General features: G+C 39.0%; 1 protein-coding gene across 1 annotated transcript in view; it reads right to left on the reverse strand.

Annotated features, from left to right (window-relative positions):
- LOC105513499 (chromosome unknown open reading frame, human C5orf42) overlaps positions 1–26,255 on the reverse strand; it is a 154,390-nt gene that overhangs the window by 76,729 nt on the left and 51,406 nt on the right. Inside the window, exons 16-25 of the mRNA XM_011944376.1 lie at positions 25,569–25,797; positions 24,688–24,827; positions 20,964–21,181; positions 17,715–17,879; positions 14,172–14,310; positions 5,635–5,744; positions 5,316–5,474; positions 4,516–4,624; positions 3,007–3,307; positions 988–1,927 (exon numbers count right to left, since the gene is read on the reverse strand). Coding sequence (XP_011799766.1) covers positions 988–1,927; positions 3,007–3,307; positions 4,516–4,624; positions 5,316–5,474; positions 5,635–5,744; positions 14,172–14,310; positions 17,715–17,879; positions 20,964–21,181; positions 24,688–24,827; positions 25,569–25,797 — 2,510 coding nt within the window. The remainder of the gene's footprint in view (positions 1–987; positions 1,928–3,006; positions 3,308–4,515; positions 4,625–5,315; positions 5,475–5,634; positions 5,745–14,171; positions 14,311–17,714; positions 17,880–20,963; positions 21,182–24,687; positions 24,828–25,568; positions 25,798–26,255) is intronic.

Genomic DNA, 26,255 nt, shown 5'->3' on the forward strand with positions numbered 1-26,255 from the left:
TCATGCTACTGTACTCCAGCCTGGGTGACAGAGTGAGACGCCATCTCAAAAAAAAAAAAAAAAAAGCAAGACTCTGTCTCAAAAAATAAATAAGTAAAAAAAATAAAAGAAAACAAATTCACACACACACACACACACACATCCTTCAGCCTAGAATAAACTACTTTGGTATAAAGGCACTTGCCATTGACTAGGGAAAAAAGAATAGTTAATTACGGTGGCTCAAGCCTGTAATCCCAGCACTTTGGGAGGCCGAGACGGGCGGATCGCGAGGTCAGGAGATCGAGACCATCGTGGCTAACATGGTGAAACCCCGTCTCTACTAAAAATACAAAAAACTAGCCGGACGACGTGGTGGGCGCCTGTAGTCCCAGCTACTCGGGAGGCTGAGGCAGGAGAATGGCCTAAACCCAGGAGGCGGAGCTTGCAGTGAGCTGAAATCCGGCCACTGCACTCCAGTCTAGGCGGCAGAGCGAGACTCCGTCTCAAAAAAAAAAAAAAAGAATAGTTAATTAAACACTAACTCCTCTACTGACTCCCATCTGCCTTTCTGAGTTTGATTCTTCAACCTCTTCTGGCCTGAGTATAAGAAAAACAATCCACTAATGGACTTGATGAGACATCAGTAATTAAAACTAGAGAGCTACCTCGTCCTTCTTCTGAACCAAAACCTGAAACCGAAAAAAGAAGTAATATAACTGTAATACCACTTGTAATATCACTAAAATTATCTCCTTCCCTTTTTTTTTATAAACACACACAAAACTTCAAAACCTCACAGCCTCTCTGAAAAGCACTTTCACTTTAACTATTGTTAAGAATTAAAGGAACCAGTAGAAGAAAAAAAATAGGAGATACTGATTATAATCAACATTGTCATTAATTTTCTATTATTTAATGATTCTTTAATAGATGGGAAATGTAAACATAGTTTTAATCTAAAATGAGAATTCTCGTTTGTATGTGATGAACAATTGATATGCTTACCTGAATAATGGCATTTTTTGCCTTATATGTAGCAAAATAGGGTTGTTCCAAAAGCCATAATGATGTAAGAATGGCAGCTGTAGAGGTCTTTACACGAATTACTGGACTGTACTCAGAGGACGACTCAGTTATACCAGAATCACAGAGTAGTCTTCTATTAGACCACCTTATCATCCATTCCAGCAGTCTTCCTATACTGCCAAATGTGTTTAGTGCTAAAGGAAGATCTTCTTGAGGGTTAATATCATCGTACTGAATAGCTTTGAAAACACATCTTCTAGTTTTAATGGACTTGGGAGTCCAAAAAATGTTGTTTGATGATCTCTGGATTAGACATTTTTCTCTAGTGTCATCTTGTATTCTGTAAATTGACTTTTGTTTTAAACCAAATAATCCACTCATTCGTTCATTCTTATTGACTTCATTCAAAGGATATTCTAAAAAAGGTTTGATCCCTTGATTAACTTGTACCGATGATGAAAGTTCCTGGTTTTCTAAATGCATGCTATATTCATCATTTAAAGAGGATGATTTTTCTGATTCATAGGACTCAGGAGCAACAACAAAGCAAGAACCAGCTCTAAACACATTCTGGCTTTTAGTTTTGCTCTGACGTCGTTTTAATGTTGTATGTACATCAAAAAGTAAAGAATTAAGTTCATGTTCTCTAAGCGATCCAGAAAAACTGGTTAGAAATGGAATTCCAGCATCCCTGGAATAAGGTAGGTCTCTTTCAAGAATGTAACTCAAAAAGAGATCAAGGAATTTAATATATTCATCATCATCACGTTCAAATTCCCAAACACCTATTACAGGAAGTGTATTTTGTGATAACTTTTCATGATCTTCTTTCTTTGTAGGATTTTCTTTCTGATTACACATTTTCTTTTTATCAGTGGGCTTACCAATCGATGTTAATTCCATGTGATTTGGGGCATTTCTACAGCAAAAAAATAAAATAAAATAAGACAGAATTAAAGATCATTTAATCACTAAAACTGATATTAGAATTGACATGAAAAATTCTCTCCAATGATTAAGTCATGTATATTTTGTGTGCCTTGATTACATATATTTCAAATGAGGGAGTGGGACTAAATGATTTGTAAGTGTTTTCAAGAGTGGAACATTTCTACGAGATCAAAAAAAATTAATATCAAAAGGGAAAATTTGTATTAGAAGAGATTAAAATGTGTCCACAGAAATTTCACTATAAAAGAACATGAATGATTTTTCTGTGGGTAAATAAAAAATAGTCCTCTAATGGGTCAGATTTTAGGAATAGAAAGTCAACAAAAACTCCAAGCCACTGATACACAACAAAATTTAGGATTTCTTTTCTTGCATCTGCCTGCTCAGCCCCTAATACCAAGTGTAACAAGCAAGACTGTCCTTTTTTGTTTTACCACACAAAATTAGGAACTTTTTCTAAACACTTTTAGCTGCTATGAAACCAGTTAGGCAGATACCTTAACTGCCCAACCACAATTCCTTTTAAATGTTTCTTCTCAACATGGTTCTTAGGGCAGAACACAGATCCTTAGTTCCCTCAGTAAGATAACAGGTATTGGCCAACTGGGCTGAAAGCATCCCATCCCTTCTGATTGAGGCAATTTCCTTCCCTGAAATATTTCCCTTAAAAATATTAAGGAAATATAAGGAAAAATTTTCCTTAAAAATAATATGGCTAACTCAGTGACCCAAAACTATTTAAGTCTAAAGATTACCAAAAAAAACTGAAAGTCCTCCAGTGAAGCGTAGAATTTCATCTACTCCTCTGATTTTATAATTTCAGATGGCAAAATTATTTCATATATCAATAATAAAGTAAATTTTCAAATGTACAGTCTCATTTTATACTCCTAATATTCTTATGAGTGGAGGGGGTGGCACTTATCATTCATATTATTAATAGTGCAATCTGTGAGGGTTGCTGGGACCAGAAATCAGCTCATCAGATGCCTGAAAGCTACTTTTCAAAGGAAGCGAATGCCTGTTATTAAAAGATCTCAATTGTACCTCTGATAGATATTTATCCTACTTTTTTCTTCAACCGACAAAGCTTCAGAGAATGTATCTGCCGTATCTGCATCACTGTGAACCACAGAATTCCCCAGTTCTGTGAGTGTACTTCTGCTCAAACTAGTCCCCAGGGAAAATCTGTCAAAACCTGGCACCTCATCTGGTTTCTCTTCTTCAATTGGTTCCCATATATTCAATTCAAAAGAGCCTATATTTCTCTGTACACGTTTTAGAGCTTTCACCCTCACTTTTTGGATAGAATGCATGACAACAGACATCATTTCCTCAGTCTGGGGACCTGGAAAGAAAAGAATAAAAAGTCTTAGTGTTCATTAAAATGTTTCAATTCGAGACATACGGAGACCCAACTCTGGTCCCTCCTGGGGACAAGAAACCTAACTCATGACTTATTTCCACATTCTTACAGGTCGTGTTTTCTTCAGTATTTACTGGAAAGTTATTTTAAAGTAGAGCTGCAGAAGCTAAAGAAGGTCCATTAAAGAACACAATAAAAGAGATAGAACCTAGACCTGATGAAGAAACAGTATGTCCTGGAAAAAAAAAACTTTAGGTGATTTAACTGTTTTAAAACTCAGAAGGATAATTATATTTAATAAAAAGAATAACCAATGTTTTTTCCATTCTCACATAGTAGAGAATAAGATAAAATGAGTATAATTCTAGTCAAAAAAATCAAGGACATTTTTCTTACTACAAGTAATGGGAAACAATAGAAGGGAAGGTTTTCAAGGCTGCCTATAGAAAAATTTTAAAATATTATTTAATACATAAACAGAATATTTTAAAGGATGTCAAAAAAAGTATTAAGAAAAAGACAAATCACAAATACAATATATTAATAGAATAATACAAAATCACTGGACATACCTGGACTTAAATACTGAATTATAGTTCTAAAAAGCAGGGTAATTTTAATTCTTTAAAAATTCCACAACATTGTAAATGTACTTAATGTCAATGAATTGTATATTTTAAATGACTAAAATGGCAAATTTTATATTATATGTGTTTTACCCCAATAAGAAATGTGTGTATTCTAATTTTGAAGAACAAAATTAGAAGCATAAATAACCATAAAGGGAAAGGAAAATTACTTGTTTTCAACAAATACTTGCAATATACAAAGCACTATATGCTCATTTTATATTATCTTATTTAATCCTCTCTGAATACACATCATAAAGCAGGTAATACTATGCCCACTTCACAAATAAAGATATGAGGCTCAGAGAGACTGAGCAACTTGCCTAAGGTCACACAGTTACTGACTGACAGAGCCATGAGCCGAAGTCAGCTCCATCTGGTTCCAAAGCAAGAGATTAGTCTTTCTGCAATGGAAAAATGTTTCTACCTTCTCATACTCCTATCTTGAGGAAGAGGCAGAAATGCATAGACACATAAGCAACAGTAAATAAATATTTTCAAAACAAAAAGGGAATCTTCCGCAATTTATCTATTAACTATCTGAGAAACAACAAATAATACCTTTCACAACACAGTGTCTGAGTCTCTGGTGAAGAGAGTGGTATTTGTCTCTTAAAGGAACCCTCACATCCTCAGGACAGGGAAATGCTTTCACAAAAATTTCTGCTACCTTCAGAAAAAAAATTTTTTAAGTTTTATGAGAAACAACATTCTTTTTTCTTCCATTCCACAAATATTTTATTTTAACTAAAAATATAAATGCATATTTCTTACTAATCTTTTGAGGTGAGGTCACAGCCTCTCCCTGAGCATGAGTCTGCTAAGAGGAGTTTCGTATCAACTTACTTTTTTATTTTAAAACACGTAATTGACAAAACGTGTGTATATTCAAGGTGTACAATGTGATGATTTAATATACGTATACATTCTGTGATTTCCACAGTCAAATTAATTAGCACATCCATCAATACACACAGTTACTATTGTAATATCCTCCCTTATCAAATTTCAGGTAAACAATACACTAAGATTAACTATAGTCACTACATTGTACATTGGATCCCTAGAACTTAATTCATCTTATAACTGAAAGGTTGTACCCTTTGACCAAGATCTCCCCATTTCCACCACATCCCCAACCTCTGGCAACCACCATTCCACTCTCTGCTTCTGTGAGTTCAAAATTTTTATATTCCACACATAAGTGAGGTCCTACAATATTTATCTTTCTGAACCCAGAAGATATTATGCTAAGTGAAATAAGCCAAAGAAAGGCAGTATCATCCTTAATTAAAATTAAATAAAAATCTTTTAAAGTCCCTGCTTCTGATGTAGTTTACTTTCACCTACAAGCACATTACCTTTCTGATTGGTGGCAGTTCTCCAATAAGGCTCAAAATTATATCCTGAATAAGTTCTTCCATATTAAAGAACCGAGAGAAAGGCAGCATTCTATAAGCCCATTCCACCGCACTAAGACAGTGCTCAATCATACAAGAATCAAACTCCACTTCAAAGTCCTAAATGGATATTGAAAAACATTCATTTCTTTTTTAGTTTAGATGGTAGACCAGAATGAGTTCAAAAGAAAGTTTTGCTGCAAACAATAAAATCTTCTTTTAAACAATAATTTCCCAAGTAATGTGTGTTCATTTTTCTTATTTTTGCCCTGGTAAATACCTTTTCTCCCTTTACATTTTCTCTTGCTTTCTGATATTGCCTGCAACTAAGGGATAACTTATCACGGACATGCAGCATCCAACACAGAGCACAAAGTTCTCTGAAGCAACCTAAAGCAGGAACACAGATATGAAAGAAAATTATATGAGTATGTACATTAATATTATAATAACTCCACCTCTGCTGGTCATTTTTTTCAAAGTAAAGGTCTTTATTTCATTAATTATAAAATGAACACATGCATTGTAAATTTATATAAAAGTCCTTATCTAAAAATCATGGAGACTGACTTAAAAGTCACTTACTGATATTCATTTATGTTTAAACATTTTTAATACTAAAAACAATTTCTAATAGTAAATAATTTATTAGAAGCAATACAAGTACACAAAGATATATAAAATCATATTACGTTTGCTGCTTTGCAACCAGCTTTTTTTTCACCTACTATATCTTAGATATCTTTTCACGTGCTTTTCATATACTGAGTCTTATTGCCGATATGGTGTTCCATTGTATGGAGCATCAGGATTTAACTATAAACAATGCACGGGCTCACAATCCAGCTATCAAAACTAGTTTTCACTCTTCTGCTAATCTTAAATTTCTATTATAGTTAACATGTGACCAATTAAGTGAAAACCATCTCTCTACCCTACTGTTCTATGGTTAATAGGACCTTTTCAACGGCGTGATGTAGGCTTTGTAGACAGAGCAAGACTTTGTCTCCCAGCTACTTGGAAACCTGAGGTGGGAGGATCGTTTGAGCCGAGGAGTTTGAGACCAGTCTCCATATTGGTATGGACGTGGTGAAAAGGAAACACTTTTACACTGCTGGTGAAAATGTAAACTAGTACAACCACTATGGAAAACAGTGTGAAGAGTCCTTAAAAAACTAAAAGTAGATCCACCATTTGATCCAAACAATCCCACTACTGGGTATCTACCCAGAGGAAAAGAAATCATTATATGAAAAAGACACTTGCACACACTTGTTTCTAGCAGCACAACAGCAAGACTGTCTCTGGAAAAATAAAAATATAGGAACTTTTCCTTTGGAAAAAGAAAGATAATGCTCTAAAATTTAACAGTCATTCATTTATGCCTTATTTATTTTTACTTATTTTTTACTTATTATTATTTTTGAGATGGAGTCTTGCTCTGTCTTGCCCAAGCTGGAGTGCAGTGGCACGATCTTGGCTCACTGCAGCCTCCACCTCCCAGGTTCAAGCAATTCTCTGGTCTCAGACTCCAAAATAGCTGGGACTACAAGGCATGTGCCACCATACCTGGTTAATTTCGTATTTTTAGTAGAGACAGGGTTTCACCATGTGGCCAGGCTGGTCTCCAACTCCTGACTTCAGGTAATCCACCTGCCTTGGATTACAGGTATAAGCCACCGCACCCAGCCTATGCCTTAATTTTTTAAATAAGCCTTATTTTTACAATAAACTGACTTTTATATTAGTAGTCAGTATGTTCATTTTCTTTAGGGAGCTATTTAGTATGTTTTTAAAATAAATATTACAAAGTCAAAAAGAACAGTTTGACATTATAGAAAGTGAGCAGAAAGCAGGTCTTCTACACATTCTATTCATCCCAATAGTGAGAGAGGATGGTGGGTACACGGCCCCAGGGGGACTATCGGGGTCTCCAACGAGCATTTTCACACTACAGCCCACCCCACACATCAGATTCTCATAGATTCTGCCAGGGGAGCATGGCCCAATCTTTTGAGAAAGGCATCATTACTGACAGATGTGTTTCATTATTTCATATTTCACAGGCAAGCTGGGATAGAACTAAGGCCAAGAACTAGCAAGATACAGTGCAGCAGCATACTGAACAGTGATTCATCTAAAAACATTCCTTATCTGTGTTTTTCAGACTGTGGATTACAACCTATTATTAATTACTAGGCTATAAAATCAATTCAGTGAGTCTCAATCATCTTTTAAAAATAGAATAGAATAGAATATATCAAGAGTGCATTGCGGCCGGGCGCAGTGGCTCACGCCTGTAATCCCAGCATTTTGGGAGGACGAGGTGGGTGTATCACCTGAAGTCAGGAGTTCGAGACCAGCCTGGTCAACCTGGTGAAACCCTGTCTCTACTAAAAATACAAAAATTAGCTGGGCGTGGTGGTGTGCACCTGTAATCCCAGCTACTCGGGAGGCTAAGGCAGTAGAATCACTTGAACCGGGAAGGTGGAGATTGCAGTGAGCCAAGATCACGCCATTGCACTCCATCCTGGGTGACAGGCTGAGACTCTGTCTCCAAAAAAAAAAAAAAGAAAGAAAAAGAAAAGAAGAGTGCACCGCACACAGTAAGAGTAAAGGTAGTTCATTAAAGCTCCAAGCATGGTATTGCCCCTGAAGACCTTCCAGGAGAACAGGAAGTGAAGGACAGAGATATTGATGATCCTGACCCTATGTAGGCCTAGACTAATGTATACGTTGTGTCTTAGTTTAAAGAAAAAAAAAATTTAAAGAGTAAAAAATAAACTTCAAAATTTTTCAATAGAAAAAATCTTGGCCGGGCGCGGTGGCTCAAGCCTGTAATCCCAGCACTTTGGGAGGCTGAGACGGGCGGATCACAAGGTCAGGAGATCGAGACCATCCTGGCTAACACGGTGAAACCCCGTCTCTAGTTAAAAATACAAAAAAAGAACTAGCCGGGCGACGTGGTGGACGCCTGTAGTCCCAGCTACTCGGGAGGCTGAGGCAGGAGAATGGCGTAAACCCGGGAGGCGGAGCTTGCAGTGAGCTGAGATCCGGGCACTGCACTCCAGCCTGGGCAGCAGAGCAAGACTCCGTCTCAAAAAAAAAAACTGTCCAGTAGGAGAACAGGAAGTGAAGGACAGAGATATTGATGATCCTGACCCTATGTAGGCCTAGACTAATGTATACGTTGTGTCTTAGTTTAAAGAAAAAAAAAATTTAAAGAGTAAAAAATAAACTTCAAAATTTTTCAATAGAAAAAATCTTGGCCGGGCGCGGTGGCTCAAGCCTGTAATCCCAGCACTTTGGGAGGCTGAGACGGGCGGATCACAAGGTCAGGAGATCGAGACCATCCTGGCTAACACGGTGAAACCCCGTCTCTAGTTAAAAATACAAAAAAAGAACTAGCCGGGCGACGTGGTGGACGCCTGTAGTCCCAGCTACTCGGGAGGCTGAGGCAGGAGAATGGCGTAAACCCGGGAGGCGGAGCTTGCAGTGAGCTGAGATCCGGGCACTGCACTCCAGCCTGGGCAGCAGAGCAAGACTCCGTCTCAAAAAAAAAAAAAAAAAGAAAAGAAAAAATCTTGGCCGAGCGCAGTAGCTCACACCTGTAATCCTAGCATTTTGGCAAGCTGAGGTGGGAGGATCGATTGAGCCCAGGAGTTTGAGACCAGCCTGGGCAACATAGTAAGACTATGTCTCCATTTTATAAATAAAAAAAATCAGGCCAGGTGCAGTTGCTCACACCTGTAAACCCAGCACTTTGGAAGGCAGAGGCAGGCAGATTGCTTGAGCTCAGGAGGGCAAGACCAGCCTGGGCAACATGGTGAAACTCCGCCTCTACTAAAAATACAAAAATTAATCAGGTATGGTGGTACACGCCTGTTGTGCCAGCTACTCAGGAGGCTGAGGCAGGAAAAATGCCTGAACCCAGGAGGCAGAGGCTGCAGTGAGCCAAGATGGCACCACTGCACTCCAGTCTGGGTAACAGAGACTCCATCTCTACAAAAACTAAAAAATAAATTAGCTGGTACAGTGGCTCATGTCTGTAGTCCCAGTACTCAAGGACTGAGGTTGGAGAATCCTTTGAGCTCAGGACTTTGAAGTTGCAGTAAGTTATGATTATGCCACTGTATGTCTCTTTTTTTTTTTTTGAGACAGAGTCTCGCTCTATCACCCAGGCTGGAGTGCAGTGTCCAGATCTCAGCTCACTGCAAGCTCCGCCTCCCGGGTTCCCGCCATTCTCCTGCCTCAGCCTCCTGAGTAGCTGGGACTACAGGCGCCCGCCACCTCACCCGGCTAGATTTTTGTATTTTTTTAGTAGAGACGGGGTTTCACCGTGTTAGCCAGGATGGTCTTGATCTCCTGACCTCGTGATCCACCCGTCTTGGCCTCCCAAAGTGCTGGGATTACAGGCTTGAGCCACTGCGCCCGGCCGCCACTGTATGTCTCTTAGGCCAAGTATGATTACAAGAGTCAAAAAGGTTATAATTTTTTTAAGTTCATAAAATAAAAACATTACAATAAGCTATGGTTAATTTATTATGGAGGAAAAATATTTTTAATAAATTTAGTATAGCCTAAGTGTACAGTGTTTACAAAGTCTACAGTAGTGTATAGTAATGTCCGAGGCCTTCAAATCAACTCACCACCCACTCAGTGACTCCCCTGGGGTAAAAACTTCCAGTCCTGTAAGCTCCATTCATGGTAAGTGCCCCACACTTACCATTTTTTACAATCTTTTATACTGTATTTTTACTGTACCTTTTCAATGTTTAGATATGTTTATATATATAAATACTTACCATTGTGTTAAAACTGCCTACAGTATTCAGTGTAGTCACATTCTGTATTCAGTACTGCAGTATTCAATATGGCAACACTTCTTTTTAGAGACAGGGTCTCACTACGTTGCCTAGGCTGGAGTGCAGTGGCTATTCACAGGTGCAATCATTGCACACAATAGCCTTGAACTCCTAGGCTCAAGCAATCCTTTTGTACAGGTTTGTAGCCTAGAAGCAGAAGGCCATATCACATAGCCTCAGTGTGTACTAGGCTATTTTCGTCTAAGTATACCCTATGATCACACAACAAAATTGTCTAATGACACATTTCTTAGGACGTATCCCTATCACTAAGCAGGCCTGACTATATATGATATTAAAGATTTATTGTCCATTTTGTCAGTCATGATAATAGAATTATGGTTTTAAAAACTACCTCATCTGGGCCAGGCACAGTGGCTCACGCCTGTAATCACAGCACTTTGGGAGGCCGAGGTGGGCGGATCATGAGGTCAGGAATTCAAAAACAGCCTGACCAACATGGTGAAACCCCATCCTACTAAAAAATACAAAAATTAGCTGGGTGTAGTGGCCCGCATCTGTAATCCCAACTACTCAGGAGACTGAGGCAGGAGAACTGCTTGAACCCGGAGGCAGAGGTTGTAGTGAGCTGAGATTGTGCCATGCCATTGAACTCCCGCCTGGGCGACAGAGCAAGACTCCGTCTCAAACAACAACAACAACAAACAAACAAACAAACAAAAAAACCTCATCTGTTCACTACATATACTGAACTACTTATCATACTTATGATATATTCAGATCTGCTTTGAGGCATTGACAATTGTTGTAAGCGTGTGAGAGGTACTCGAGTGCTTATAAATCTCTACTTTGGTTTAAATTTTCTGTAATAAAAAAATCTTCAAAACAGTGTGAAATCCTGGGCCAGGCATGGTAGCTCACACCTGTAATCCCAGCACTTTCGGAGGCTGAGGCAGGTGGATTACCTGAGGTCAGGAGTTCGAGACTGGCCTAGTCAACATGGCAAAATCCCATGTCTACTAAAAATACAAAAATCAGCCAGGCGCAGGAGCGGGTATCTGTAGCCCCAGCTACTCGGAAGGCTGAGGCAGGAGAATCACTTGAACGCAGGAGGTGGAGGTTACAGTGAGCCAAGATTATGCCACTGCACTCTAGTCGGAGAGACAGAATGAGACTCCATCTCAAAAATAAATAAATAAAATTCAAAGTTAAAATCTACTATTTTGGGTAACAAACTAGGCAACAAACCTCGTTTTTTTTTTACTTTTTAATTTAATTTAATTTTTTTTTTTTTTTTGAGGCACTAGGCTGGAGTGCAGTGGCCGGATCTCAGCTCACTGTAAGCTCCACCTCCCGGGTTTACGCCATTCTCCTGCCTCAGCCTTCCGAGTAGCTGGGACTACAGGTGCCCGCCACCTCGCCTGGCTAGTTTTTTGTATTTTTTAGTAGAGACGGGGTTTCACCATGTTAGCCAGGATGGTCTCGATCTCCTGACCTCATGATCCGCCCATCCTGGCCTCCCAAAGTGCTGGGATTACAGGCTTGAGCCACCGCGCCTGGCCTATTTTTTTTTTTTTTTTAAGAAACAGAGTCTCGCTCTGCCGCCCAGGCTGGAAATCAGTAGCAAGATCATAGCTCACTGCAGCCTAGAAATCCTGGGCACAAGGAATCCTCCTGCCTTGGCCTCCCAAAGTACTGAGATTACAGGCATAAGCCACTGCACCTGGCCAGAAAGGAATCTTTTTTTTTTTTTTTTTTGAGACGGAGTCTCATCCTGTTGCCCAGGCTGGAGCGCAATGGTGCAATCTTGGCTCACTTCAATCTCCATCTCCCAGGTTCAAGTGATTCTCCTGCCTCAGCTTCCTGATTAGCTGGGATTACAGGTACACACCACCATGTCTGGCTAATTTTTTTTTATCTTTTAGTAGAGACAGGGTTTTACCATGCTGGCCAGGCTGGTCTCGAACTCCTGACGTTGTGATCCGACCGACTTGTCCTCCAAAAGTGCTGGGATTACAGGCATGAGCCCCCGCGCCCACCCCGAAAGGAACCTTTTTAATCTAGACGAATCACTTCCCAACAATCAAGAGACCAAATCAAACAAAAGAATAATTAAATAGAACTCAGGATCAAAATGAAAATATTAAAAATATATGTTCAAATCTTTATTTAAGTCACTTCAAAGGACTATGTCCCTAATTATGAGCAAATATCTTTTAACTGGGATTGTTGTGAATTTAACTCACTTCTTACAGACCTAGATTTTTAAGAAATGAAATGAGATTGTATATACTTTTCCAAATGACACCTGCCTGGCCCTTTTGTAACGGTGAATGAAGAGTCTATGAAACTGAGCTCATGACAGGTGAGAGAAGCAATCAAGAAACATTTCAATGCCATTTCATTGGAAAAACAGACAATCTGAGCCCCAGGACATGTAAGATTATACTAAGGGTGAGTGAGTTAAGAATAAACTTTTTTTTGACTCACGCCTATAATCCCAGTACTTTGGGAGGCCGAGGTGGGCGGATCACAAGGTCAGGAGATCAAGATCATCCTGGCTAACATGGTGAAACCCCATCTCTACTAAAAAAATACAAAAAAAATTAGCCGGGCATGGTGGCGGGCACCTGTAGTCTCAGCTACTTGGGAGGCTGAGGCAGGAGAATTGCGTGAACCCGGGAGGCAGAGCTTGCAGTGAGTGGAGATCACGCCACTGCACTCCAGCCTGGGCAACAGAGCTAGACTCCATGTCAAAAAAAAAAAGAATAAACTTTTTTTTTTTTCGGGACAGGGTCTCACTATGTTGCCCAGGCTGGAGTGCTGTGGCTATTCACAAGTACAATCATTGTACACAAGAGCCTCAAACTCCCAGGCTCAAGCAACCTCCCACCTCAAGCCTCCCAAGTACCTGGGATTACACCACTATGCCCAGCTTTAAAGTAAACATTTTAATCAAAGTCTAAAGATAAGATCAGGGCTTAATATAAATAGAACTGATTAGGATTAAGGAATGATTAAGGAGAAAAGAGTGAAATGATATCTAAAGTTTTACTTCTTTTTAAACTTGTTACACAAATAACTGGACATAGACCATGAATTAAGAAATTAATTCAGGTCAGGCACAATGACCCATGCCTGCAATCCCAACACTTTGGGAGGCCAAGGCGGGTAGACTGCTTGAGCTGAGGAGTTCAAGATCAGCCTGGGCAACATGGCAAAACCCTGCGTCTACAAAAAATACAAAAATTAGCTGGGTGTGGTGGTGTGCACTTGTCATCCCAGCTACTCAGGAGGCTGAGGTGGGAGGATAGGTTGAGCCCAGGTGTGTTGCAGTGAGTTGAGATCATACCACTGCACTCCAGACCGGGCAACAGAGCCAGATTCTGTCTTTAAAAAAAAAAAAAAAAAAAGGCCAGGCGCAGTGGCTCACACCTGTAATCCCAGCACTTTGGGAGGCCGAGGCAGGCGGATCACGAGGTCAGGAGATCAAGACCATCCTGGCTAACATGGTGAAACCCCATCTCTACTAAAAATACAAAAAATCAGCCAGGCATGGTGACGGGCACCTGTAGTCCCAGCTACTCGGAAGGCTGAGGCAGGAGACTGGCATGAACCTGGGAGGCGGAGCTTGCAGTGAGCCAAGAGCACACCACTGCACTCCAGCCTGGGAGACAGCGCAAGACTCCGTCTCAAAAAAAAACAAAAACAAAACAAACAAACAAAAAAATTCAGTTTAATAATGAAGCATGATATAAGGTAACAGGTATCACAATTTGTTTATATAATATATTTCTGACTTACTATCATATATATCATATATGTATACACATAGCTGTTAAAGTGCAATATTTACTTGTGAACACAAAGTAAAATATCATAGAGCATACTGTACTTTGAAGAGTCAATACTTTCCCAAATCAAATGAAAAATTCATACCATTATTCATACTTAGGCCTAATGTCTAAGCAAGCAGTTCATTTGGACAAACCTATTGCTCTAATGGAAACTTCATCAAGTTTATGGTCTCCAGCTGCTCCAGGTCTAAAGCATGCAATACCTCCTTTACAGTAATTAAGTAATGACTGAGGAAAAGGACTCAGTGAAGGAAGGGATCCTTTCATTCGAATCTAAAAGTAAAGAATAACCAAATATGTTAATTACCAGCAGTATAAATCACTTTTAAAAGAAACTATAAAAGAATCAGGCAGGTAAGATGAACCATACAGAATGGAAAACACAGCATATGAAATCAGCTACATTTTCAGAAACTTACAAATTTAATTCAGGAAAGTCACTAGCTTGTTATCTCAAAAAAAAAAAAAAGGTTCTAAGTAAATCATTTGCACTCTCTTGTCACAATTTTGCCTGTATAAGAAGAATTTAAAGCTATTTGTCCCTGGCTTTCCTCACTGGCATAGCAAAGAAAATAAAGAAATGTAAGAATCTTAACCTTATCCCAAATAAAGCTGTGTACAGTAACTAACACAAATACAAAAAGTTTATGCCTACATACATAACTTTTAAAAAAACTAATCTATAAATGGCAGAATTAGAAAGACACCATTTGGCAACCCCTAATAATGACTCTAGGCAAGGATCATTAGTAAATGCTAACAGAGTAAAAAGCTGATGGGTTGACGGGGATATGTGATAGAGGGTGTGACATGATCCAAACTCTATCTCCCTATCCCTAAAAGTAAAATAAGCAAACACATGTGCCACGTGCAACACAGAAGCACACAATACTTATGAAAGATTCATTTCTAAAAAAATTTGAGGCGAAGTGCGGTGGATCACGCCTGTAATCCCAGCACTTTAGGGAGGCTGAGGTGGGCAGATCACTTGAGGTCAGAAGTTTGAGACCAGCCCAGCCAACATGGTGAAACCCCATCTCTACTAAAAACACAAAAATTAGTTGGGCGAGGTGGCAGGCGCCTGTAGTCCCAGTTACTCAGGAGGCTGAGACAGGAGAATCGCTTAAACCCAGGAGCCAGAGGTTGCAGTGAGCTGAGACCATGCCACTGCACCCAGCCTGGGCAACAGAGTGAGATGCTGTCTCAAAAAAAAAGAAAAAGAAAAAAAGAAAATTTGAATCTCAATCTATTTAAACCTCTCTGCCTCAATGAGCACAGATTAATGACCGGGTTACAGGGGAAAAAAAGAGAAAGAGAAACAAGGTAAACGACGGTAAATGAAGAAATGATCAGATAAATTTAGAATATGGTGCAGGAAAAATTACCTAGTTTTTTTTGTTTTTTTTTTTTAATCAATCAAGAATAAAAAGAGAAGGAGCTTCTACAGATAACAGTCTGATTTAAATATATTTGGAGATGATAAAATTTATTTCCACATTTCAGGAAGGGGCTCTAAGAGACTTAAACCTGGGAAAGAAGCATTAACAGAAGGCTTGCAATTGATTTTCTCCTGCTAGTCACTTCCAGAAAGACACAATCTAATCAAATCTCCGGGGAAGCATGCTAATGACAGACTTTTTGTCAAATACATTAATGGCATTTACTATCAGGATGGTACTAAGAGGTAGAGAGAGAGACAGAGAACGTGAGCCAGCAAAGAAATGGGGGACCTCAGTCCTACAGCCACATGTAACTGAATTCTGGAACAATCTGAATGTGCCTGGAAACAGATGTTCCCCTAGCACCTCCAGAAAGGAATGTAGCCCTGCTGCCACCTTGATTGGCCTTGTGAGACTCTAAGCAGAGACCTAGCTGAACCACCCTGTGGTGGTTCTGATGCACAGAACCTGTGGGATATTAAATGGGTGCTATTTTAAGCTGTTAAATTTGTGTTAATTTGTTAAGGTAGTAATAGAAAAGTAATATGGTTCAGAATCTTTGTTTCAGCACCATTTTTTAATTGAGCTATAACTCACATAACATCAAAGTCATCTTTTAAAAGTGTACAATTAGTGGTTTTCAGTAAACTCACAAAGTTAGGCAACCATCAACACTGTCTAATTCCAGGTCATTTTTGTTTGTTTTTTTTTTTGAGACAGAGTTTCACTCTGTCACCGGGGCTGGAGTGGAGTGGCATGATTTCGGCTCACTGCAACCTCTGCCTCCCTAGTTCAAGCAATTCTCCTGCCTCAGCCTCCCGAGTAGCTGGGATTACAGATGCCCACCATCACGCCTGGCTAATTTTTGTATTTTTAGTAGAGATGGGGTTTCACCGTGCTAGCCAAGATGGTCTCAATCTCCTGACCTGTGATCCACTCACCTCGGCCTCCCAAAGCGCTGGGATTACAGGCATGAGCCACCGTGCCCAGCCCTCTTTTTTTTTTTTTTTTTTTTTGAGACAGAGTTTCACTCTGTCACCGGGGCTGGAGTGGAGTGGCATGATTTCGGCTCACTGCAACCTCTGCCTCCCTAGTTCAAGCAATTCTCCTGCCTCAGCCTCCCGAGTAGCTGGGATTACAGATGCCCACCATCACGCCTGGCTAATTTTTGTATTTTTAGTAGAGACAGGGTTTCACCATGTGGGCCAGGATGGTCTCGATCCCTCGACCTTGTGATCCACCCGCCTCGGGCTCCCAAAGTGCTGGATTACAGGCGTGAGCCACCGCACCCGGCCAATTCCAGGTCATTTTCATCACCCCAAAAAGAAAAACAAAAGCAGTCACTGTCCACTTCCTACTCTCCCTAACCCCTGGCAACCAACCACTATCTACTTTCAGTTTCCATTGTGATGCCAAAATATAAAATGAGTACAGTTTTAATTTATATTTTTATAGAAACTATATCCAAATTTCACAAACTTTCTTTTTCTCTAAGAAAGGGTAATTTTCAAAAATACTTTTAGATAACTTCTCAAAGTCTCTCCAAAGGTTCCTATTAAAAATAATTATATTGTTTTTAGGCTGAATTAAACACATTTGGAGATGATGAAATTTATTTCCACATTTCCGAGACAATAGGCATATAAAGGACTTAGAGCTGGATAAAGGGACCTACCAGGTGTCATAGCTGGCTGGAAATCTGATAAGAATGAAGTGACAGCTCAGCTAAAGTCAGTATAGGAGGAGATGAACACCTGGGAATCAAACTGAATTGCACATCTCAGAAAATAGCAAGGGGGAGACCCTGACTAGTGGAGGCTACTGGATGGAAACAGACGAGAATGAATTATAACTTTCCATTCTCTGAACCCACAGATGCCCCCACAGAATGCAGACAACACCTCAAGGAGAACTGGGAGAAAGCCCTGGACTGAGTTTCAATCTTTAATGAAATGATGGGGGAGTTGGAAAAAAGTAACTGTAATTCCCTGGAATTAACAGACTAGATTACATTATCTTTTGCTAGACAGGGTGGAACTAAGCTACAGACCCAGTTCAGAGTCCTTACCATTCAACAGGAAGAATCTGGTCTGTTTAGTCTGTTTATGAATAAACCTGAAATTTATGATTTATAGGGCACGACTCCTTGGGAAAATGTAACAATTATAAAAACAATAATATAAATATTAGTATATTTCAGTTAACACAGCACGTAAATGACTTAAGATATTTCCATACCTTCTGCATGACTTTTCTTGCCCACCTCAACTGCAAGATATACCACTGTGCCACAGGAAAAGAACACCGAGCTGCCCGGAAAAGCAGGAGAACACGCTGAAGGATTCCAGATACCTTCTGGCGATTATTTTTTTCAGCTTTTAAAAGAAGATCATCACCATCTTCCTGAGGAAAATAAAACAATCCATTTTAGTGGCCAGTAATGAGAAAATTTAGAATGGTAAAGTAAAAATAAAGATAGGCTAATGAGGCTGGGCACAGTGGCTCATGTCTGTAATCCCAGCACTTTGGAAGGCTGAAGCAGGAGGATTGCTTAAGCTCAGGAGTTGAAGGCTGAAGTGAGCCATGATTGCATCACTGAAGCAGGAGGATTGCTTAAGCTCAGGAGTTGAAGGCTGAAGTGAGCCATGATTGCATCACTGTACTCAAACCTGGGCCACACAGTAGCACCCTGTCTCAAAAAAAAGAAAAAAAAAAATGATAGGCTAATGATGCTCACTGCTTCTCAAACTAGAATGTTCCTGGAGATTTATAAAGGAAATTCTGAGGCACAGGCTCTGAGATTTCAACTATGACTATTTCTAGAATCAAGAAAAGTTTATCTCCCCTCAACGTAAAGGGATAAGCTGACCCTTGTTCCCAGTCTTACCCTAGAACAGTTAAAGCCCACCACTCCAGACTCCACTGGTGGAATGTTAGAGAGGTCCATCTTAGCAGAATCCCTTTTCTCTTCCTCTGCTGGGAAGAATCCTACTTATATTTCAATGTCACTTCCTCTGTGAAGCCCATCCCTCTGTGCTACAAGAGCACTCTGTTCACACTTCTACTGTAGCTTTCACCAATTAATTACATATCAATTTATACCTCCATCTCACTGTACTCAGAACTCCCAAGAGGAAGGAAGGGCCTTGCCATTTGTCTACATATGGCCACAGTGTACACACTCAAGTCTGATACATAGTAGGAACCAATAAATGTTTGTTGAATAAATGCTATTCAAACCAGTAGCTAAAGATTATTTTCCCAGATAATCAGATAATGTGAGCACTGTAAACATCTGCTTCCCCAACATCCTTCTTCCCTGCCCACTTCTTTACAGTACTCAGTTTTTGAGTATCTGCCCATCTCCTACATGGCTCATACGATTGAGGGAAAGCTCATCCCACCTCAAAGAAGGCCTATTCACGGGGCAAGCAGTACCCTGTGTTAAGCCTAGCCAGAAAGACTGTTTGAAGGACAGGTATGTGACCTAAGCCAGTCTCAATTAAGAGTGAATCTCAACCCTCCTGCTTGGAATGCTGGGACAGAAATAATTTTGCCACTTTTCTTTGTCTCAATCCCTGTGCCCAGGGACATGGACAAGGCATCGTTAGAAGCTGTTAGCGGCCATCCTGCTCCCACAAGGTGAGCTAGTCTTCAGGTGAAGATGATACCTCAAAAAACAAACTAGAGCAGAAGACAGAGCCCAAGTCTTTGGTAACATAACTAAATCAGAAACCTGCCCTACCACTAGGCTTCTTCATCATGTGAGCCAATAAATGCCTTTATTGTTTAAACCGTTTTGACCAAGTGTTCTATTACTTGCAACACAAGGGGTTCTAACTGATACATAGTGACATTTAGAAGAAATCTTACCAAAGAGAATTGCTTTAATAAAAAACAATAAAATGAAGCACTACTAAAGATAGTAACCACTCAAACTACTCGAACTATTATCTGCATAGGCTATCCAAAAAACTTTAAATGTCATTTCACATTTCTAAACCAATTACTAAAGACTCAGATGCAAGAGGAAAGATGAATTATTAAGAAATGCCATGGACTTTTTATTCCTTCCATTTGTAAAATCAACAAGTAAAATGTTTTAGACTATTGAAATATAACCAAACAGAACAAATGAGAAATTAAAAACTAGAGGTAGAAGTTGCCAATTTTGAAACAGGAGGTAGTAAAAAAATAATACCCAGAACTACTTCAAAGTGTTAATCAAATACTTAAAAATCTAAATGTAAGTAATTTACAATAACATTTTAAATATGAAAACCAGCTAATTATAATGTTATGATTTTTTAATAAGAGCAGAGAAAAAGTTTCTGAGCGGAATATAGTATTTATAATATAGAACTATCAATTGACTAGTGCAGGAAAAAAAAAAACCTTTTAAATCAAAGTCAAAAATAAGTTCTTTCTTTTCCTTTTTGAGACAGAGTTTTGCTCTGTCACCCAGGCTGGAGTGCAGTGGTGCGATTTCAACTAACTGCAACCTCTGCCTCCTGGGCTCAAGTCATCCTCCCACCACAGCCTACTGAGTAGCTGAGACTACAGGCACGTGCCATGATGCCCAGCTAATTTTTGTATATTTTATAGAGACAGGGTTTCGCCATGTTGCCTAGGCTGGTCTCAAACTCCTTGACTCAAGCAATCTTCCTGCCTTGGCCTCCCAAGTTCTGGGATTACAGGTATGAGCCACTATGCCCAGCCGAGTCTTTCAAAAAAGGCAAACACAAAGAGATAAATAAGAGACTGAAATAATGTATGGCTTCTAATTCTGACACTCATTATTTCATTTGTTACCCTAAACAAATGCCTAATTTTTAAAAGTCTGGACATTAAGATTGTGCTATATTGTTAAAATAATTATTTTTTGAGACGGAGTTTCGTTCTTGTTGCACAGGCTGGAGTGCAATGGCATAATCTCAGCTCACCGCAGCCTCTGTTTCCTGGGTTCAAGCGATTCTCTGGCCTCAGCCTCCCAAGTAGCTGAGTTTACAGGCGTGCGCCACCACACCCAGTTAATTTTGTATTTTTAGTAGAGACGGGGCTTCTCCATGTTGGTCAGGCTGGTCTCAAACTCCAGACCTCAGGTGATCTGCCTGCCTCTGCCTCCCAAAGTGCTGGGATTACAGGCATAAGCCACCACGCCCACCCTATTGTTACAATAATTTTAACATTTATTGAGTAATTACTATATGTCCCAGGTCCTGAGCTAGCAGATTTTATAGGATATCTCAATCCTCACAAAAATGCCATGAGAGGTTCTATTATCATCTGCATTTTACAGATAAGGAAACTTAAACAACAGTTTAGTACATTCCCTAAGATTATACAATTAGTGAACAGCAAAGCTGGGATCTAAGTTTGTCTTTAGAGCTTGAATTTTTAACCTGATGATTATTATCAAGTTAATTATTTTAAAAACTCGACAAAATCAACTTTAAATTAATGAAAAAGTTAATGCTATAAGCTTACTTCACTAAGAATAGCTGGCTGGGGACAGTACAATGGAGGAGCTGGAAGATACAAGCCAAATGGCACTAAGCCCCACAGTCTTTTACTGAAGTCCTTGGCAGAGTCTATCAGAAGTTGAAATGTCTCCGAAAGAATATCTGCATCAGCCATAACTGATGCTTTCAGTACTTCTTGTACTGAACCAAATAGCAGATTTGCATCTTCCTCTTCAATGGGATCTATCAAATACAAAAATTTGGTAAAATAGTTAAAGTTTGTATTAAACTTCTTATCCATTTTGTAGGAAAAAATTTCAAATCTAAAAACATTCATTGTCAAGAATGAACATATTCGTTGACATACAAACATCCAAATTTACAGACGGAAATTACAAACTATCTTGTTACTTTAAGATTACAGATAAGAACATGAGACATTTTTATACAAGATATTATAGAAACAACTATACAATAAAAATATTCTTAGGATGTAGTTCTGAGTCAAAATAATTGAAAAAATATTAATGGCAAAAGAATGTCAAGAAAGACACCAAAATAATATACAAGATTATGTGAGAGTAACTTTTTCCTTTTATTTATTTATTTATTTTTTGAGACGGAGTCTCACTCTGTCACCCAGGCTGGAGTCACTCTGTCACCCAGGCTGGAGTGTGAAGTGCAGTGGCAGGATCTCGGCTCACTGCAACCTCTGCCTCCCAGGTTCTACCAATTCTCCCACCTAAGCCTCCCGAGTAGCTGGGATTACAGGCACCCACCATCCAGGCTAATTTTTGTATTTTTAGTAGAGATGAGGTTTCACCATGTTGGCCAGGCTGGTCTCGAACCCCTGATCTCAGGTGATCCATCCGGCCTCCCAAAGTCCTGGGATTACAGGCATGAGCCACCATGCCTGGCCATTTTTCCTTTTCTTAATAGTACATGATAGTACTTTTGTAACAATAAGTTAATAAAAATGACTTATGAAAGACACAGGAAAACACAAAATAGTCATGCATATATTATGGCTTCAACTATGCAAATATCTATACATATGTGGGCATGTCCCAGAAGGCAAAATGAAGGGAGATGTGGTGGTAGAACTGGAAACTCAGGGATTTTTCTACTATAAAATATTTTAAGCATACTGTAAAATATAGAATATATGAAAGTATAGAGTATGTCAAACCCTCATGTGCTGACTTCTCATCCTTGTCTGATAGGAACATTTTTGCTATATTTAACTTAGGTAGCCACTATCCAGCATTTGGTGTGGACATACTGGAACTTCAATTAAATATACGTTGTCTTTCTGTTCTGTGTGTTCTATAAAGCTTCTCTTTCATATTTTTCAAATCTATGTCCCTATTTTGTATATATTTATCTTTATTTCTTTATATATTTTATAGATATATGGATACATAAATATAGCTCAGATTCATCTTTTCCAGTTCAGAAATTTGCTCCTAAATTGGTCTAGTAACTTTAACCATCTAGTAAACTTTTGTTTTCAAATCAGGTTGAGACATAATTTACATATTATATTCATCCTTTTTAAAGTATACAGTTCAATAAAATTAAACAAATCTGTACTGGCTTGTAATAACATTTCCATCACTCCAAAAAGTTATCTTATGCTTCTTTGTAGTCAATTCCCCGTTTACTCTCAGGCAACCCTGATCTGTTTTCTGCTCCTATAGTTTTGCTTTTTATAGAATGCCACAGAAATGGAATCATACAGTATGTAGTCTTCGTTCCTGACTTCTTTCAGGACTTCTTACCATGACGGTTCTGTGATTCATCTATGTTGTCACATGTTATCAGTAATTTGTTCCTCTTCATTATTTGTTATTCCATTTTAAAGATACATTTGAATTTGCTTATCCATTCACCAGTTGACAAACATTTGAGGTGTTTCCAAATTTTGGCTATTATGAAAAAGTTGCTATAAACATTCATGTATGGATATTTGTTTTGTTTCATTTTTTGAGATAAGGATCTCACTATGTCACCCAGTTGGAGTGCAGTGGCACAATCATGGCTCACTGCAGACTTGACCTCCTAGGCTCAAGTGATTCTCCCACCTTAGTTAGCTTCCCAAGTAGCTGGGACTACAGGCGTGTACCATCATGCCTGGCTAATTTTTGTGTTTTCTGTAGAGACAGGGTTTTGTCATATTGCCCAAGCTGGTCTCAAACTCCTGGGCTCAAGTGATCTGCTGGCCTTAGCTTCCCAAAGCATTGAGATTACAGGCGTGAGCCACTGAGCCCGGCTTCACGTACAGATATTTGAATGGGCCTGTTTCTATTTCTCTTTAATGGAATGGAATTCATTCAAGAGCAGCTAAAGAGAAAGAAATGGAACGCTTTGAGTTTTTATTTGCTTTTTGTTTCTGACCTCTGGCAACTCCCCTTACTTTCTTTAAAGCCTGGCCTTTAAGTGGTATTTTTTGTATTTTATCTAGAAACACATTTTATCTATGTATTTATTGTGGAAGAGTTTTCAGATCATTAAAAACAACATATTGCCAAAACTCAAAGTTCAGACTGGGGATGTCTTAGTCCCTTCTTTAAAATCCAACTTTCAAATGGTAACATCTTTTCATTAATTAAAACAAACGAACTGCACAGAAAATTATCAAAGGAAAGTTTATAGTCAGATTTCCAAGTATTATAGGTTCTCTCAAAACAGAAACATTGTAAGTTTCAGGAATCTAGAGTTAGAAGTTTCACTCCTTACTGGAGCAAAGCACCAATAAAAACAGAAGGGCCTCACAGTTGTCCTGGTTTTACATTAAATATATGACATTAAATGACTGATTTCATTACTTTTTATCTAAATTTCTCCAACTGTAAAACAGATAAATTTTATAGGATTCCTGTGTGAATCTATGTAGTACATGTAATATTCTATCATTTTAAATTGTTTAATACCATTTTGAACTTTTCAAATTAAAAAAAAATCTATAATTTATGCACTAGGTGAGAGTTGAAATAAATCACTCCTAAGTACCCTTCCAGGCTTGAGATTCTATAGGTCCAAAAGAAAATGATATAAATGAAGCGAAATATAATTAGTATAAAGGCATGTAGGAAGGCTACTCTCAAACATAGTCTCTGGGGTGGCCTTGCTCTGCAGGAGTCAGAGAGCTGTAACACTGCAGCATCAAGAAAGCTACTTTAGTATTTAAAAAAAAAAAAGGTATGTATGGAAAATCAGAAAATCTTTCAGTTATCAACCCTTGTATCATGAGCTGGCATCAGCTTTGGGTGTTCCCATGGTTAAGTATAAATATCATACTTTCATTTTTTGGCCAGGCGCAGTGGCTAACGCCTGTAATCCCAACACTTTGGGAGGCCAAGGCGGGCAGATCACCTGAGGTCAGGAGTTTGAGACCAGCCTGGCCAACTTGGTGAAACCCTGTCTCTACTAAAAATACAAAAATTAGCCAGACGTGGTGGTCCACACCTGTAATCCCAGCTACTCGGGAAGCTGAAGCAGAATTGCTTGAACCCGGGTGGCAGAGGTTGCAGTGAGCCAAGATCACGCCACTGCACTCCTGCCTGGGTGGCACAGTGAGACACCATCTCAAAAAACAGTAACAATAAAATAAAAATAAATATCATGCTTTCATTTTTGGTAAGTTTATTTCAAAGTGTTAATACATTTGTAGACATGTATAAGCTTTTTAAGGTATCATAAGGTTTATATTAATCTGACATGAGTCAGACCATACATACATAACACACCTGTAAACTGTTTATATTTTGAGTCCATTTCATTTTTTGCTTCCAAAGAGGCTGGTTGACCTAAAAAACACCGCAGTTTTTCCTGAAAAATCTGTGCTGGAGTCATACGTAGTGGTAGATTCAGCCTCTTTTTCTTGGACCTGAAATAACACCAAATTAAGGGAAATGAATCCAAATTTTGAAAAAAAGGAAAGGTTTCACACATCAAGGACTAAACATGAAAGTTTCAGAAATAATGGAATTTACTTTTTTATCTATCATACATGTAAAAAAGATATATTCAAGGAAATATTGTATTAAGACCCTCCACGATTATGATCCTAATATATTCCCCCATTCTTATTTCTAATTGCTACCCTAAATACGGGCTTTACTAACACATAAGTGTACTAAATAAATGGTTTTTGTTTGTTTTGAGACAGGATCTCACTCTGTTGCCCAGGCTGAGGTGTAATGACATGATCACAGCTCACTGCGGCCTTGACCTCCCGAGCTCAAGTGATCTTCCCACATCAGCCTCCCAAGTAGTTGGGACCACAGGCATGAATCATCGCACCTGGCTATTAATAAAAGTTTTAACACAAATAAGTAAGCCACTGAACTGTTCAATACAGTAACCACTAACTACATGTGGCTATTTACATTTAAATTAACTAAAATTAAATTGAAAATTTAATTCCTTGGTCTCACTAGCTGCATTTCAATAGTTACTTGTGGTGAGTGGCTACCGTACTGGACAACACATTTCCATTACTAAAGAATGTTCCATTGAACAATGCTGAACTAAGGATTCCACATAAAATGTAAATACCAGCAAAAAGAGAAATATAAAATACATAGTTCAATCACACTATATCTTAAAATTGCTTAAAATTCCATACCTCATGAAATTGCTATCACGTTTACAGAACAGCTGGAAAGCCACACCAATTGAAACAGACGTCTTCCAGTCTCCAAGTTTATATGCCAACCACACAGCCTCTGGAACTAGGCCACCAATAAATAGTAATTCAAGTGCATATTCAACTGTCCACACATTAGAGAGATTCTGATCTCTAATGACGCTGGCGACCTTAGAGTGTTGCAGAGGAATAAGTCGAAAGGACTGCTCTGTGAGTAAATTTTAAAAAATGGATTATTACAATCACATCCAAACTCATGATTCCTTGCATGGGTATATTTATCTCTTCAATCAGTATTATCTACAAAAAACCACCAGGAAGATACATACAAAATGGGCTAAAGTAATACTCAACATGCCCTAGAACACTTTTAACACTGACAAATGTGCCTCATTCGTGCGTCATGAAACAAATGCCAGCATTATTTTTAAAATGAAACAAAAGAGAGAAAAAAACAGAGTAGAAAGTATTAGACAAGAGGAGGAGCAAGATGGCCAAATAGGAACAGCTCCAGTCTCCAACTCCCAGCGTGAGCGACACAGAGGACTGGTGATTTCTGCATTTTCACCTGAGGTACTGGGGTCATCTCACTCGGGAGTGCCAGACAATCGGTGCTGGTCAGCTGCTGCAGCCTGACCAGCGAGAGCTGAAGCAGGGCGAGGCATC

This window comes from Colobus angolensis, unplaced genomic scaffold (assembly GCF_000951035.1).
Source record: "Colobus angolensis palliatus isolate OR3802 unplaced genomic scaffold, Cang.pa_1.0 Scaffold230, whole genome shotgun sequence".
Lineage (NCBI taxonomy): Eukaryota > Metazoa > Chordata > Mammalia > Primates > Cercopithecidae > Colobus > Colobus angolensis.